This window comes from Temnothorax longispinosus, chromosome 9 (assembly GCF_030848805.1).
Source record: "Temnothorax longispinosus isolate EJ_2023e chromosome 9, Tlon_JGU_v1, whole genome shotgun sequence".
NCBI lineage: Eukaryota > Metazoa > Arthropoda > Insecta > Hymenoptera > Formicidae > Temnothorax > Temnothorax longispinosus.
In genome coordinates, this window is record NC_092366.1 from 17,172,887 (window position 1) to 17,191,145 (window position 18,259).

Below are 18,259 nucleotides of genomic sequence, written 5' to 3' on the forward strand. Positions count from 1 at the left end.
ATCCCATACGCTGTGTGTTATTTATTTACAAGAAAAAGAAAATGTTCAAGTTACACTACAAATATATATGAAATCGAGCATTTGTGAAATACGATATTTTTACTAAATATACTGTCGTAAGAATGAAAAATATTGGTATTTTTGGAAAATATGTAATAAAAATTTACAAATAGTTAAATGCAAAGAAAAGAAACAAGATAAATTGATAAATCAAACACTTGTTTTTTTATTTAATTTATAGATATAAATTTTATTCGATTTTACAATTTATATTTAATGTTTATATTTCTTTCACTCTTTCTAAAATTTAAAAAATCAATTATATATTTATACCAATATAATAATACGTTCATCCTATTTATAATTAATATATCTTTGAAAATATTTGGTAGAAAAGATAAGAACATCTGTTTTTAATATTTTATAACATTGAGATTTATTATTTTAGGTATAATTTCATTTTTTTTGTGGTAACTAAAATATGAATGTAAATCGAAAGAAACTTTAAAAACAGGTGATTTGTCTGGTCTTGAACATATTTGCACCTTCTACGTTCTATATCTTCTTCTCGCACTAAAAGCTAGACTATCTATCTCGTTTTAAATGCAGAAAGTGCAGACGAAAGGAGCAAACCTAATCTCCCACCACGCTTCCGTTTGTTTACGTCGTATGAGTCGGTTTGCACGTGTCTGCACATGTCTCGTAACGATTGTCCTCCCGCATCTCGTAAGCAAAGATTTCGTTAATTGTCCTATTTGCCGAGACGCTGTTCTATTTACGCTATATCTATATTCGTAATCGTCACGGCATGATATTCATTGCAGAACATGTTTTCCATCACTTTGGTAAATATTGACAGTTATCAGACGTCCCCGGTACCCGAGCTGGACGTGACATTCTCGGAGTTCCGTGGCTCCGAAGTAAAAAAGGTACCGATAATCAGAGCGTTCGGATCAACTGCCACGGGTGAGTCAAAGTAGCATAACTTTGTCATGTTTCCTGATATGCTAGTTACGCTGCAGATTCATATTTTAAAATGAGTATTATCGAAAAGTCTCCACATAAAGTCTGAGGATTTTCAGGCAAGAAGACATGCTTGCACATTCACGGTGTCTTTCCGTACATGTATGTCGCGTGCACTGTTCGGGAGAATACGGATAGCTATGCTTATCAACTGGCTGCGGCGATCGATTCTGCGCTGAACACATCCTTCGGTTCAGCTTTGTCTAGCAGCCAACACGTCTACAAGATCCAGCGAGTGTCAGGAATGTAAGGAAAGTTTAACTGGAAATTGCGATGGATGATTAGTAATCTTATTTTTAACATAGGAGAGTATTGTACATTGTATTTATCAGATGCGTAATGTATATCGCTTTTGCAGACCTTTCTACGGTTATCACGAGAAGGAACACTTGTTTTTTAAAATATATTTTTATAATCCAGCCATAATTAAAAGGACAGCGGATTTGCTGCAGGTATTAAACAGTTCTGTTTTTCTATCATTTTGCACACGAGACATAATCGTGCAATACTGTGTGCCGTTTTAAGGGGGTAAGAATGGAACAACGAAATGGATTTATTTCGTTCTTTTCAGAATGGTGCTGTTCTCAATCAAACTCTGCAGCCGTACGAGGCACACATCCCATATATTCTGCAATTCATGATAGATTACAATCTCTATGGCATGAATTTAATAAATTTGAACAGCGTAAAGTACAGGCACCCTTTGCAAGGATGCGCAAGAGAAGACAGCCAAAGCAGATCTACAATGGATTTGCTAGACACGCAAACGTACCTTCCGATATCCGTAACGAGACAAAGCATGTGCGAGTTGGAAGTGGATGTGCACGCTTCAGAGATTCTCAACGGGCAAGGTGTCACTAAAAATATGGAGCTGAATCCTGGTCTTGCCGCGATCTGGGACGAGGAGAAAGCAAGGAGGGCCGAAGCTGGTTTAGAAGACGCAAAGTCGCAATTATTATATCCCAAAACTCCCAGCAAAATTATTTTACCTCCAACGAGTAGTGATCTTTTTCAAGAGGGCCAATTATTGAAAAGACTGAACGCTATATCACAAGTATTCCATTGTTCCATTGTTTGGATTATGATAATGTAATTAATGTATACATGCATATTAAAATCTTGCTTAATTTTCTCATTTCAGACCAATGAGACAATCACTCCAAATACGACGGTACCTTCGTATCCTGTTGAAGTGGAAGATAATGAAAATGTCTTAGATGCATCTCATATTCTAAACCACAATGAGTCTCTTGTATCTGAGGAAAATCTAGAAAGAACAGTTTCTGATAATTGTCAATTGTTGCAATTAGCCTCGTCAGCACTTTTAGAGCCAACTCGAAGTCTAAGTAATATAACAGATACTAGTATTTGTAAGTATTTTATATTCACTAGTGTATATTACTGAATATATTATAAAAATGTTTTTTTTTATTATATTTTTCATTAAAGTAACAATAAAATATTTGTTTTGCATACAGTGGATGCAGACGACATACAACTGGTGGAAATGTTAGCTGACCTAGCGGAAGAAAATGAAATGGCGAGCAATGTAGATGACGATAGCGTTCTCGGGTCTCAATATTCTACGTTCAGCGAGCCGGTTAAAAATGATCCGGAGGAAGAAGAGGTCGAGGATTTGAATATCACAAGCTTAGATCTAGATCTAAGTTCTTGGGAATCAGTGTATAACCAGAGATCCAATCAACGTGACAATACAGATAACAAACAAAACACTGAATCTGCAGATAATTCAAACGTTACTGAAGAAAATGATGGAGATGTCACACTCGTGAATTTTCCCCAAGTTGATGGAGTTGATGATTTGTATGAGACATTGAAGTACGAAAAAGAAACTACAAATAGTTTAAGTAATAAAGATAATACGGCAGTTCAGTGCCTTTCTAAAATAACTAAAAATTCTAAACATAATAGCTATGTTTCTGTCATTAATACGAGAAAAGATTATGCCATGTGTATTTCATATAGAAATTTAAACCTAATGGACATTGTTAAATGTATCGTAAATAATCCCAGCAGATGTCACTTAAGAAGAGAATTGTACAACTTTGTAAATAGATATTGTTTTCATATCTTTTTGAAATCGAGCAAAAATTTGCGAGGTACAAGTACAAAGTATCCGCATACTGATACGAGTGTTGTCATAAGAGACGCACGTTACTTAAAAGATAATGAAAAAAGAATTGTACACAATAGGAAAACAGAGGAAGAATTATATATTGTTCGACGTCAGGTACAACCGGATCATCGAGACTTGGATGTTTATGATATAGATGATATAGAGACGTTTGAAACTTTAGAACACAACAGTTATATAGCAGATTATGAAGCGGACAAGTGTAACTGTGAACGGGATTCCAAATCGTGTGTTGAAAAAGGAGTTCTTTTGACTAGCGATTACTGCTTACATCACGAACGGTGTAATTTTTCAGTAAAGTTTACATTATCGAATATCGACGGTGCTACAGCTACCGATTCGAGCGATGCTGAATCCGAAGCTGATGTGACAATCGTCGAGGATATTAAACAGGAGAAACGTGTTTGCGCTTATAAATCTGGCAAGAAGAACGTGCCGCAAAGTATAGTTCAGGTCACCCCGAAGAAAAGGAAGTTCGATCTTCAAGACGACGATCACGTGTCACCTGGTAAACGAAAAAATGCGGGCGTTAAAACGCCAAAAAGGAGATATAATTCTCCGGGCAAGGCGCCTCGGAGTCCGCAATTGTCGGGAAATTACTCGCCTCTTAATATTACTATAACGTCTCCGAAATCCGGTAAAAGTCCTGTTCGACAGGGCGAACGATCTCCGAAGAAAAATCAATGTATACCCGATGCTCCTTCCACTACGCCAAAACACAAGATACGTCCGTTACGTGTGAGCTTGCTTCGTGAAAAATTCTTAAATTCGGATCTAGGTAATTCAAATAGCTTTATTATATTTATGAGGAATTTATTTAAAAAAAAAAAATAACGTAGAATACTTTTGATTTAATAATGCTATCTCATTGATAATCATAAATTGCACTCTCAATTTATTACTTTTTACACGTAAGTGAAAAATACTTTTTTCTTTCTTTTTCAGAAAATAATGGTGACACTGATAATGAAACAGACACCGCGTAAGATCTGTATATTTCACGTAGTTTAAAGAAATTATAATATTGTTTAAATTATATAAATAATCTTTGTTATATTTGTAGCCATATCGTAAAAACTGATAAAACATCAACGATCGACGAGTCAATACCAGATCACGAACAGAGAGCAGAAAACAGTGAAAGTTCGTTGATTAACAGAAGCAAAGAGGTTCGTAAAAGATTGTCTTTCTTGGCTGAAGAAGATACTCTCGCAAAGACGGTTCACAACGTGGGCCAATCTGAAACTTCAATCGCGCTTGGGCATTCGAGTGACCATGTACACGTAGATGTGACTGCACTTGTCTCCGGCAACGAAAACAGTGACGACAGTGTCCCGAACAGTCAATGCACGGAAAAGAGTAATAACGATGTATCTCCTGAAAGAAGCTACGCGCTAGATGTGCGAAACTTGGCGAAAAAGTCCACTCACGACGACATTATTCCTGAAACCGATCTCGACGATGACGAAGAAGATGTGTGCAACACAACTTTCACCCAGCATCTCAACCAAAAGCTGGAGAGCGACAGTCAAGGTTCGTCGTTGGAACGGGGTGGTCGTCGCCCGTCGAAGAACGCGATAATTACAATTACTACGAAGTACAAGCCTCCCAGCCCTGAAAGAATCCGGAAAAGTATGACGATGTACGGCATTCCGAAGTGCAGATGGCAGAAACCGTTTTTCAGCAACAAACTCGATCTCGCGAAACAAAGGGAATCCTTCAACACGAACGCGTCGTACTTCGACGCGCCTGCGTTTAAATCCAGTCTGGAAGAGGTCACGAGTCTCACACTGTGGCGAAGAATGAAAGTCAACGAGTTTCATCCCTCCGGAGCGAGTGTAAAGTCTTACCATATCAAACGAACCCTTGCTGGATATAGCTCGTTAACGATTAAACCACTTATGGAGCCACCATCTTCTAAGGATGTTAAAAATTGGATTAGAGCTAAGAAATACATATCGGATAAAAATGCTGATGTCAAATCGCGCCAGCAGAACAAGGGAGAGACGTGTAAAAATGTGCAAGATGTACAGCGTCCGTCAATTAATGCCATTGATGAAGAGATCAAACCCCAGCCGGGAACATCTAGAAATTTAATACATAACGATTCAAACATGGACGGACGTATGCATTCGCCTATGCCTCGACAAAGCGCGCTGAGTGGAACGTCTGACGAAAGCGGGAAATCAGACCGTACACGAAATTCTGATAATTCGCAGATATCGGAGAACAGTTTGGATTCTTCCTTGAAAAAGGCATTGGAAAACCCGTTGTTACATAAAGAAAATAAGACGCAGCTGGGTGTGTCGTACGGTCAGATCGAATGTTCGTCTAAGGGGAGCTACGGTAACGTCTCGAATGAGAATCTTCAGAAAGCTCGAGCGGTAACAGTAGTAAGTTCGTTATCTTAATTCTATGCACGGCAAATCCCCCGGACTCGTTTCACGTCTCATTGAATTTTCCGCAGCATCAGTATCTGACGTCGTTATCTCTCGAAGTGCACGTCGTTACTCGGGAAGATCTCCTGCCTGATCCGCAGTGTGATTCCATCGCTGCGTTATTTTACGCGATTTACAACGACGCCCCGACTGACGCCAGTGAGCAGATGGAACATGGTGATTGTTAAAACCAAGAATTTTTTTATGCGAAAAGTATTTCATATCTCAAGATTTTGCTTTGCGAATCGGGACTTGACATCTCTCGAAGTGTGACGCAAGATTGTCCATGATAATCTCTTCTCTTTTTCTCGTTTTAGGCGCTATAATTGTAAATCCTAACTCTATAAGCGCAAGACTCAACAAGATCCACTCTGCCAGCGCGATGTGTCCAATCCTGTACGTTGCGACGGAACGGGACGCGTTCGATAGTCTTGTAAAATTGATCGAGCGCCACAATCCAGACGTTCTGCTTGGCTGGGAAGTGGAGGCGCTTTCATGGGGCTACGTATTTCAGCGAGCATCTCATCTTCGTCTCAATAACTTTCCAGTGAGAATCTCAAAAGTTCCGCACATGCAGATCTTTGGCAAATCTGACTCGGCTCACGTGTTTGAAAAGGACGACGTAGGTGAGGTAAAAGTAGCTGGTCGTAATATCCTTGACGTATGGAGAATCATGAGACATGAAGCAGGTGAGATATTTTAAAAAGATCAGTTTTTATTCTCTCTGTTCAAAGAGAAATGGGGGAGTAACTTTAATTTCTTCCAGCATTACTGACATACACCTTCGAGAACGTCATGCATCACGTTTTACACGAAAGAATTCCGTGTCCTTCCTTCAAAACGTTGTCCACTTGGTGGAAACAGGAGAGCATGATAATAAAAAGCAGAGTAATACGTCATTATGTCATCAGAGTCGTAGGCACTCTCAAGCTTCTGAATCACTTGGATATTATAGGTAGGACCAAGAATTTAAATTCTCAGTATTACCTCTGTTTCAAGGTTTCTTTTTCAAGTTCGTCGTTTCATTATAAAGTTTCGTTGCAGGTCGCACGTGCGAGCTCGCCCGTCTCTTCGGCATACAATTTTACGAAGTCTTCTCGCGAGGCTCACAGTTTCGCGTTGAGTCTATGATGCTCAGATTGGCAAAACCCATGAACTACATTCCGATCTCGCCGTCCGTACAGCAGAGAGCCAAGATGCGAGCGCCGGAGTGTTTACCGTTGATCATGGAACCCGAGTCCAAATTTTATACCGATCCGTTAATCGTGCTTGATTTCCAAAGTCTTTATCCGAGCATGATCATTGCTTACAATTACTGTTTCTCTACCTGTTTAGGAAGGATAGAACATATAGGCCAGTGAGTATGCGGTATCAGTATATATTTAGTATCAAAAAAATCGGATTAAACTCATTAATTTGATATCTTCGTCTGTTAGATACGGGCCATTCCAGTTTGGCGCAGCGACATTAAGGATGAAGAAGAACACTGCGTTAAAGTTACAAGATAAAATGAACTTTTCGCCTTGCGGCGTGGCCTTTGTGAAGAAAGAGGTACGTCAGGGAATACTGCCGCGTATGCTGACGGAAATCTTGAATACGCGTCTGATGGTGAAAGAGTCCATGAAGCTGCATCCGGCGGAAAATCGTACGTTGCAGCGCGTTCTTCATTCTCAGCAGTTGGGCCTCAAATTAATCGCGAATGTCACTTACGGCTATACATCCGCCAATTTTAGCGGTAGAATGCCGTGTATCGAGGTACGAAGACATTTCATCGAGATATATAAAGATGAAATAAAGATAATATATAAAGATGAAATAAAGATAATATATAAAGATAAATTAATTTGACAAAATTCTTTAATGTGCTTCTGTCACCAAATTGTCATTTTATGAGATTTGATTGCAGATAGGCGATAGCGTAGTTAGCAAAGGACGAGAGACGTTGGAACGTGCGATCAAACTGGTGGAAACCACCCCAAAATGGGGCGCACGAGTGGTTTATGGGGATACAGATTCCTTATTTGTACTGTTACCCGGAAAATCTCGAGAAGAGGCGTTTACTATCGGTGAGGAGATCGCGGATGCTGTTACCGCGATCAATCCTCCGCCTGTCAAGCTCAAATTTGAGAAAGTTCTTCATCCATGTATTTTGCAAGTAAGATATTGAGAATTAACGAGAGATCAGCACATATTATAATTATGATTGTCATATATATAAAACAAAGATCGATGACCAAATTGTTAAATTCAATATTTTAGACAAAGAAGCGATATTGCGGATTCATGTATGAAACTCGCGATCAGGAGAAGCCTGAGTTCCTGGCGAAAGGCATCGAGACGGTTCGCAGAGATGGGTGTCCGGCAGTTTCCAAAGTAAAGAAAAGAAACCACGAGACAAGCGCGCTGAAAGGGCAGTGCTCATAATTTTTAAATTAAACATTTGCATATTGCAGATACTCGAGAGGGCCCTTAAAATCTTGTTCGAGACGAAGGACATTTCTCTGGTGAAGCAGTACGTGAACAGGCAGTTCGACAAGATCTTTCAGCGACGCGTGTCCATCCTGGACCTGACGTTCGCGAAGGAGTTCCGCGGGATACGTGGCTACAAGGCCAATGCCTGCGTGCCAGCGTTAGAGCTGACACGCAGATTGATCAGGAAGGATCCGCGCGCTGTGCCGCGCACCAGCGAGCGCGTACGCTACGTCATCGTCGCGGGTGCGCCGAATCAGGCGCTCATCCACTGCGTGCGTACGCCGATGGAAGTCGTCGCCGATCCGTCATTAATCCCGAACTCCGTGTATTACATAACGAAAGTCATCATACCGCCTCTCAATCGATGCTTCAACTTATTCGGAATCGACGTCAACGTGTGGTAAGGGCGTGTCTTATTGAATTGCGTGTCTCACTTCTTCCATGATAATCCTTATTCGCGTTTATATTAAATTACCTATAAATGTAATTATTGAGCATTCTTTTGGCGAACATTTCAAGATAAGATATAATCGTAACGCGTGTAATCACTGCGTTTCATCGAGTGTGTTACAGTCGCGCGGATAATAGGACGCTGTGTTTGCAGGTATAAAGAAATCTCCCACCGTTCGAATTTCGATAATATCGCACACTTGGGTGAAGGCAATCCGAAATCTACTATTCGTCAATTCTTCAGTTCCACGGCGTGCATCACCTGCGGGGAACAGACCAATAAAGAGATCTGTCCGGATTGCCTTCTGCAACCGAGCCGGACCGTTCTCATACTTCTCGAAAAGGTCAAACAATTGGAAAGGAATTATCAACAAATTGCTGCTGTAAGCATAAACGCAGAAATAAGATTTGTGCAAATGTGCATCATTATTGGACGTGAATTTATGTTAAACGTCTTTAAGGTGTAAACTGCGATCAGTCAATGATCATTATTTAATAACGAACTTTTTTCAGATCTGCCATTCTTGTATTGGACAATTAGGCGGCATAGAATGCGTATCCTTGGACTGTCCTGTTTTATACCGACTGGCACAAGCTCGCAAAGAGCTCGGACAAGTTTCCTACATGAACAGTATTATTTACGGAAATAATTCCAGCGGAATTAAGGAATTGAATTCAATTGCTGAGTGGTATTGATTTACAGTGTGGAAATGAATCTTTTATCTGAAATGGTAAAAAATAAAAGGAAGTGGTCTAGTTTCAATTAAATTACAAATGTCTTGTAAAATAGTATTTTTGTTAACATATTGTTGTAGATACTGTCAGTGAAGTATTATTTTTACAAATAAATATGCGAAATGGAGTGGTATATCAATTTTAATTAAATTTCCATTCCTATATTTCTATCTGAGCGTAGAAAACGTAACGTAAGATAAGTACAAGCACGGACAACTTTTTTTGTTTAAAAAAGGTAGGAAATTTCTTGGAGCTTTAAATAAGATCAAACTCTTGCCAATTACATTCTCCTGATATTTTATCGATTTTTGAAGTCTAAAATTTTTGAAAAATCGATGAAAGATAATCTGACCTCCTTGCTGATTATGTTCTCCTAATACTTTGTTCATTTTCATGAATTTAGATTGTCACGTTGAAATTTTCAGATTTCAAGACCTCCAAGATAAATATAAAATATTCAGACACGACGATCGGTAAATTAATACCATTATACCTACAGTATGATATCAGTTCCCATCATTTACCGACGGTTTCGAAAAATTGCCCAGCACTGCAGGCTGTTTATTTTCCGTATAAAGAAAGATTGCGATTGGTTGTCGATTCGCATGGGCCTGCATGGACGACCAATGACAAACGCGCATTCTTTACAGCTGTGTCTCTCGAACTAATCAGTAGCGAGCGTCGCGAGTCGCGAGCGATCGGCAGCATTCGTTTTCCCTCCAAATAAATGGAAGGCAAGGCAATGGGCACGGCGTAAATATTTAAAAGAACGTTCCCCTTGAGACTCGAGACAAACGGGAATGGAGATCTGAAAGAATCTAAGGGGAGGGAGACTTTCCTCGTTGATGAGACCCGAGTCCCGCGCGACGAGAGCAAGGAAAAAGACTCACCTTTTGTCACCGTTGGTGGCTTCTGGAATGACGCGCCTCGAGCACGGTCCCGATCAACGGCATTAGCGGTATTGCATCGACATCCATTCAGGTTCGAGGCTTTTCTTCAATTTCAATAAAACGCCCGATCCCTTGTCAATGCTGATCGAGGCTCTTTTGTTTGCGATATTGCGATTTTTCTCCCTCACCCTCCCCCCACCCGCCCCGTCCCGTCCTCCCCCACGGCCTATGAGGAACTATGTTTTGACCATCATGGTTTCGACTACTGACTCGCGGTGCTTTTGACGTGATTCTCTTCACGCGTGACGACGCGTTTACCAGGTGAATTTACCGATCTCCATCAGATCGTTCGCGCGTGCATTTGTCTCGCCGATTGCGTCACGGCTCGCCGATCTCGGCGGCGCGAGTCGCTTGTTGCTACCCTGATTTGCCGATCGTCATCCCGTGGCCCGTGGCGTGGCTCTAATTGCTCGCTGTCTTCTGTTTATTCAGGCACACGATGTCCGCCAAGGACAGCCCGTCCACTTCCAAGGTCTGTTCCTTCTGCAATTCGAAAGAGGACAATGAGGTGGAGTACGGAAAGATCTACGAGCACGATGGGATCGTTACGCACTACTATTGTCTGGTAGGTCGCCGTCCGCGAGGCAATCTCGATACCTCTGATCTCCACTTGTTTCTATCTTCTCTACGCTAATTGTTAATAAGAATGCGTAATCTAGAAGAGGCCTAGAACTGCCTGTTGCGTCGCTACTTATCCACACGAATTTCCTTACAGCTCTTGTCCTCGAACATGGAACAGAAGGGAAATGACGACGAAGGCATACTCGGATTCCTGGCGGAAGACATACAAAAAGAGCTTCGCAGAGGAAAGAAATTGGTACATATCAATAGAAGTAGCATAATACCAGTTCTATATGTTGCAGTCCGTTAACATTTTCATTGCAAACAGTTATATTTGTGTTTGTCGTTGTGAACTTGATGAACGTTACGATGAGTACATCTTAATGATTTTAGCCGTGCTCGTACTGCAAGAAAATCGGTGCTACTTTGGGCTGCTGTAATGTAAAGTGTAAACGGATTTTCCACTTTCCCTGCGGCTTGAAAGCTGGCTCTCTACATCAGTTTTTCGGTGAATTTAGGTAAGGGGGAAAAGTACCGGATTGGGCTGATCGACATTGGGATTGCCATGTGACCATTCAAGTTAATTTATTTGGAATGTTTCAGATCGTACTGCGTAAATCATAGGCCGAAACAAAAGATCGACGATCAGATTTTAAAGCAAATTCGCTCTGTAGATAGTGTATTATGTTATATTTGTTATGACAAAATTAACACTAATGACTTTGTGAAGACCTTGTGGGCCCCCTGTTGTAGAAAGGACGCGTGGTTTCATCGTAATTGTGTTCAGGTTAGTCCTAATAGCGGCTTTATTTCATTCATAATATGAATACAGAATATATATATGTATACCTAGATGAACTCTTATTTCAGCAACTTGCTTTAAGCGCAGGATATTTTTTCAAGTGTCCCTTATGTAACAATAAGAAAGATTTTCAAAAGGCTATGCAGGAGTACGGTATTTTCGTGCCGAGCCAGTAAGTAGGAACAAAATTTGGCGATCACTTTTTTATTTTTAATTTGCAATTTCTCAAGTCCTATGAACGTTAATTGTTGGTGCAAGATTAAGAATGCACAGAAATTATTTTTAGATTAAAATTAGTACTATTGATGTTGCCTACCAATCACTTATAAAGAGTATCCAGTTCGATGGTAAGAACCTGAAACATGGAGGTAGATTCGGTTAAACTGAAAAGAATAGTCTTTTACCATTTTGCAAAATTCGCAATAGTTATCGAGTTATTAATTAAAACTTCTGAGCGTATGAGAAACGGTAGGTCCGACTCTGTAGACATGCTTGATAGATTAGTTGTTGGATCTAGCAACAGTGTCGTCACGCGTCGTTGATTGTTTATAGCGATGTCACATGTTTCGCCGCTTGCTGCGTGACTTGCTATCAGATGACGCTCACCATTGTTAAGAAATTTAACAACTAAAAATTATTTTACATGCCGTCTTTCAGGTTCTTAACCATCGAACCATTTACGCTGTATATTGCATACATACATAAGATACAAAATAGCATATGAGAATATTTTTTTTGTCGTAAAATTAGAGATGCTTCGTGGGAATTAGTACCAAACGCATTCGAAGAGCTTTTGTACAGGCACGATCAGTGCGACGCACCAAAATGTCTCTGTCCAAAGGGAAGGAAGCATATAAGTAACAATGCGTAAGTAATAGTTGCTCATAATAATATTAAAGCTATATACGGTGTGAGAAGCATTACAGAATTTTCTTGAAATATTTAGTAAATGGGAGTTGACGCTATGTCGAACTTGCGGTTCGCAAGGCATCCATATGGCTTGCGGGCAGTTAATTTGGGCTAATCCGGCATGGGAATGCGAGGAGTGTACTTCCATATTGAGTGAGTATCTCATAAAAAAATAATATATTGCAATTATGACATTTTTAATCTTGTGTATTTCTTTCGTGAAGGTAATTCCAAACACAATGAAGCACATACAAGACTGGGCGATAGTTCTGCAATAGTTGGGTATGCATCATGGTTTTTATTCTTGGTCCCGGTCTACAATAGGTGTTTTAAGCCCTAAGCCTTAAGAAATTGTTCAATCACAGTTGAATTTGAGGAGAATAATTGACTGTGATTGGTCAATTTCTTAGGGCTTAGGGCTTAAAACACCTATTGTAGACTGGGACTTACAGATTGTTGAAAGTTTCTAAAATATTTATCTTGAAATATGATAATTGAATAATTTACATCTCTCGGCAGCAATAACCAATCTATATGTCTATTTTTGCTTTTAGTTCTAGTCAAAATAAAGAGCCTGATCCAGACGTACAATTAGATTCAAGCTCGGACTCAGATTCATTTTTAGATTCAGATTTGAACAGTGATGCAGAAACAGATATCTCTGTAGGAACTGAATTGCCCACACGATTATTGTCTAACAGTTCACCTTCCACCTCTTTGCTGGATTCTGTTGCGGACACTAGCGTGCGACCTGGGCCACGATCTTTTAAGTTGCAACAAGAAATGATCAAGCTAAGCAAATGGTTGATAATAATGATAATAATAATAACAGAAAGTATTCCGATTTTATGAAATGTATCTTAACGTAACTTGCTGTGTTATTTTGCAGCTTGGAATTGACAAATACTGAAAGGAATGTAACTACTGAGGTCAGTCCAAAAAATATCAACGAATCATCAAATAATGACGATGACAAAAAGGAGCTATCGACTGTTCTTCCGCAAGAAAGTAAGGTAATTGGTTCTCAAGAAAAAAGACAGTCGTCTAGCAAAAATGAGGAAAAATCTCAACCGACTCGGAAGGAGGCGGATGTTATCACACTTGATGAAAGTGACGATGACGAGGTGCAGGTAAATAATTAAAGTACATTGATTTTAAAAAGTCCAACTATGCTTTTAACTATTAACTATTTTTAATAGTTTATCTATTTTAATTTTTAATAGTTAATAGTGAAAAGCATCCGAATTTTCGTTAAACACAATTGTGTGCGTTATCGAAAATTTATTGATTTTATTTAATTTGCTTCTATTACAGCTTGTTACGGTAAAACGAAGAATAAATGTACCTACGCTTCAATCAGGTAGCTCGCGGGACTCTTGCGCATCGACGTCGAAGAAGACTGAATCGCTATTAAAATCGCTATTAAACACAAAAAAAAAATCTGCAACATCCAAGAGCCAAAATGTAATGACATTTGATTTAGCGAATAATGATAATATCAATGTACCAAAACCTATTGAATCAGAGCCAGAGGCTTCGAGCAAAAATATATCTACCATCTCGGATCAACTCGGTGTAGCAGCGGCACGAAAATCCACGTTAGATCTAGTTGCCTCGAATGGTAATAATTTGGAGGAAACAAATGTGGCTGGTACAGACGATACAGACGAAACGTCTGTTATGAATATCAAAATTACTAACGTTACTTCTTTGCCACCTGAAGTCTTCGAGAGTGTACCTGATGTATGCGATAACGTCACATTTAAGAATAGCACCTCGTCTATGTCTGCAGATACAGTGTATACGCAACTTTTGACACGTGACGACCTTACCGTATCGACGAAGCGTAGCTTGCACGAAGGTAAATTCGACAAAAGAAAGCTGGAAATATGTATATTGTTATACCGTAATTGATAACGTTATATTATATGTTGCAGCGAGTGACGCTATTGACAACCACAAGAAGATTAAAAGAAACAGTTTTGACGAAAGCATTATTTTCACAAACAAACTAAATAATATAATGAATCCAAATCACACAATTAATAGTACAAATAAGCAGCAAAACGACAGCACATCTTTAAGAAAGTCCAGCGAGATTGGAAAAAATGATAGTCTCTTGAAATGTACATCCATAACTACAAACGGCATTGCTATTCCGATGTTAAACGAACCTACAAACAGCATTACTATTCCGCTGTCAAATAATCGTAACTTGTCTGCACAATCCATGCCGCTTCATAATGATGATGTGCATCATGTGCAGTGCAGCATATCAGGAAACAATGTGTCCGTTAACGCACAACAAAGCAAAGAAAATTCTGTTGCACATAGAAGTACAGAATATCTGGCCATTGGCAAGAACAATCCAGTTTATTTGCAAATGCCGATTTATCTGCAGCAAATACCAAACCCATTTACAATTAGTCAAAGTGCGGTAACGCCAGAGAAAACAAATGTATATACTGCTATACCATCGAGTAGCATAATTCTGCCGCGCGTGACGGATAATATCACTGTGCTTAGCAATCAACCTATGCTTAGCAACCCAACTGTGGTTTTAAATCAACCAATAATGGCCAGTGTAACTGCGCCCATTCTGACCAACGCTCAATTAGCTGTAAATCAGCAAGAAGCTGCCTCGAAGGGAAATATATTCGTTACTACATCCAGTGCTGGAAATGATTCCTCAAACAAATCCTACGTAAGTAATTCACTAAGAACTCCGAAAATTGTTACGTTGAACGTTCGCACAACAAAAATTGGCTATTAAACGTTGGAAAATATCTAAGAGAAACTTGCAGATACTTAGTATGATTAACGTTAGAAAAAATATTTTTGTACAATAAACTCTCGTAATAAACTCCGCGTTTTTAATCGAGTATAAAGTATAGAAATACAATCTGGTGAGAAACATGGTGCGGGGAGAGTATGTGTTGTCAAATCAATTTCCCCGTACCTCCTCTCCAGTGTATATCTTGCGATTCTAACAGTGTGACGGGGATGCAGGCACCCGGCCTGCTGAGGTCGATTCGGCCGGCCAGAAGAGGGACGACCCATCAAGTGACTTCCATAGGAGGTGAGTGCACAGCAAATTTTCAGGTGTCTTGCTTCAAAGACACCTATTGCACAAGCTAATCTGTAAATAATTCACGAGTCTGCGCGATGAGAAGAAGAGTGGAAATTAAATACAGATTCAGAAAACAATACTCTACATTCTTTTGGGCATTAATATTAATTTTATTACTGCGTAGTGTGGCCGTCAGACACGACATTGATACCCATAGTGTCTTCCCCCAAGTCACCAACAATCACAACACCTGTCATCAACCTAGACTGATACCGCGCTACATGAATTTGCAGGACCTTAAATTTCAAGTCGGCGAATCCAACAACATTCAGGTATATACTTCACATGGATTCGAATTACGATAATGAACTACTTTGCCAATTTTTATCATATATTTATTTAATTGTGACGTCTGTATTGCCCAGATGATTCTGTACGATACGTTTTCCGTAAATGTCCCGATGAAGAAACCCAGGGAGAGTAAGAATCGATCGGCTACATCGCGGAAGTCGAGAGAATCGTCCATCCTTGCGTCTCGTAGAGCTTCGTGCAGTTCAGATCATATCGACAATATCCCGGCTGAGGGCCAGCGTTCCGACAAGCTTTTCCGCTCTTCGAAAAATGGGAGTTGTTCAATTAACGACAAAAGTACATGCGCTAGGTACGTAGCGCACGGTCAGGACGACACTAAAGAGAATTTAGATCCGATCAGATCCAGAATGCTTTCGCGTAGCGATACATTTGATGATGTAAATTCGATGAACAATGTTGATGACGCAGTGACTATGAGTGATCGTTTCTGTGGCGAGAATAACAATGAGACCCGTCGCGTTTCCAGTGATACTAATTTAAGTGTAGTAAATGAAACAATTTATAATACGAATGTAGATAGTGTTACGGACGGCGTAACAATCGTTCCGAACAATTGCAACCAGGGTTTACGGGTCAGTTTAGAGGGTGTACAGCAGCATAAAGCGTCCAATCATTCGCGCAACGCGATTTCCGCGTCTGCAGAAGATAGGCCCGGGGCTCGGCTATTTTGTAAGGAGAGTAATAGGCTAATACACAGTGTCGATTTTGATTTGAACGTTGTTAACATGAATAAAAATGTTGAGAAAGTATCGCAAGATGATATCACTGTTCCGACAAGTCGACATGTTAACGGCGATAGAATCGGCAATAATCATACAGATGATTCTCCAACGTTATGGAACGGTTACAAACCTTTAGATAGTACGAACGTTATGAGACCGAAGGTTAATAATCAGAATATCGCGCGCGTTTCGAACATTACGAGATTTAACGAACATAGTATCCTGAATAAGCAGATCGATGCGTGCGATTCAAGAAAATTTATTCGATGTGTAGGGTTTCAGGAGAATGCCGTGCGTCGTAATGGCGAGACCAGGGCGAAAAATAATGATTTTTGTCTCAAAGTGAGCGTAGACTTGTCTAAGATACAAAACCTAATCGATTCAAAACCGGAATTGTTTGAAAATCGAAAGCATAACGCTAACGATCAGCGGTGTAAACGCACGAGTCGGTTACCCGGCCTGGATGACTGTGCTCGACAACAGGTAAGATATTGTGATATTGAGAGCAATGACAATATCGGCAATTGCTTGCCCAGAGGTAGGGAATTACAGAAGTCAAATTATACGTGTAACGTCGAACGCATGCAACAAGACGTTTTCCCCGGGGCGAATACGTTCCTACGATATCAGAAATCAAATCAGGGAATTAGAGACTTCGATAAGGATGTCTTGGACAGGTAGCGTTAACATAGAGAATACTCTGTATGATAAAATTGATAAAAAAATATGGACACTGTAAAGCAGAAATTGTTGATAGTTATATTTTAAATAACTTGTAAAATATGCATATCTGTTAACGAATGAAACTCTTTATATCATTATCATGCGTTCGCGGAGCGCGCTATTAACGCTATTGCTATATCAGTCTATCGTTAATTAGGTGTAAAACAAGGATAGAATGACGTCAATAGCGCACTCCATGAATGCACCCGTAGGAATCATAGTATCATTAAATTTAATTTTTGATTAAATTTTATTTTCTGCTATCTCCTATCTTTAAATTGTAATTGCCAAATTCTATGTATTGATATATCGTTCTTTGATATAAAGATGTAATTTTTTATGTTTTAGTAATGTAATAAAATAATTTTATTTATAATTTTCTTATCTTTATTTTTTGTAATAAAGAATCAGATTAAATCCTATTTTCTTACTTGGTTAAAATTTCTTTTTCCTTTTTACAACTGTATTGAATTATGCCGTCAGAAGCAAGAAGCATGTTAATTTTTTCTTGCAATATACGTCGGAATAAATTTTTTTGCATATTATTGCATGTTCGATAATTCGATAAATTAGCTGAATTTTTTTTGGTTCACGAAAGTGTAATGATTCTCGATCCTTTATTATGAGATCCATTTTTACTGGGATGTGTGGTGGGTGGTGTAATGTAAGAGACATGCAGATTGAATTATACTACAATGCAGAGTAATGCAAAAAAATAAAACTATATAATTTAAACTCAAGCTATCAAACGAGCTACTTAGAACTTGATCTGTTTGTTGTTGAGATCTCGAAATGTACGCAAATGATGATATACAAATCAAAATAAAGTAAGATTTCTCACTTCTAATGCTATAATTCAATAGAGTTGCAATAAAGA

At 39.3% G+C, this 18,259-nt stretch overlaps 1 protein-coding gene across 1 annotated transcript; it reads left to right on the forward strand.

Annotated features, from left to right (window-relative positions):
* Window positions 1-437: 437 nt before the first annotated feature.
* On the forward strand, window positions 438-18,225 carry Dnapol-zeta (DNA polymerase zeta catalytic subunit). Its single transcript, XM_071787275.1, has 35 exons — window positions 438-726; window positions 825-966; window positions 1,083-1,269; window positions 1,382-1,475; window positions 1,595-2,077; window positions 2,165-2,393; window positions 2,502-3,956; window positions 4,124-4,160; window positions 4,242-5,571; window positions 5,646-5,793; window positions 5,934-6,305; window positions 6,383-6,571; window positions 6,661-6,973; window positions 7,053-7,371; window positions 7,523-7,771; window positions 7,876-7,989; window positions 8,070-8,488; window positions 8,693-8,921; window positions 9,052-9,231; window positions 10,031-10,254; window positions 10,656-10,788; window positions 10,939-11,040; window positions 11,178-11,302; window positions 11,388-11,571; window positions 11,655-11,758; window positions 12,337-12,453; window positions 12,533-12,648; window positions 12,720-12,777; window positions 13,050-13,298; window positions 13,385-13,625; window positions 13,810-14,356; window positions 14,433-15,199; window positions 15,489-15,574; window positions 15,750-15,897; window positions 15,991-18,225. Exons 1-35 carry the CDS (start codon window positions 604-606, stop codon window positions 17,338-17,340), a joined length of 11,163 nt encoding a protein of 3,720 aa, XP_071643376.1. The 5' UTR covers window positions 438-603; the 3' UTR covers window positions 17,341-18,225.
* Window positions 18,226-18,259: the final 34 nt, after the last annotated feature.

Coding starts and splice junctions, on each gene's coding strand:
- Dnapol-zeta (XM_071787275.1), top strand. CDS start 604: ATGCAGAAAGTGCAGACGAAAGGAGCAAACCTAATCTCCCACCACGCT. Junction 7,372..7,522: donor GTAGAATGCCGTGTATCGAG/GTACGAAGACAT, acceptor ATTTGATTGCAG/ATAGGCGATAGCGTAGTTAG. Junction 10,255..10,655: donor TTGCATCGACATCCATTCAG/GTTCGAGGCTTT, acceptor CTGTTTATTCAG/GCACACGATGTCCGCCAAGG.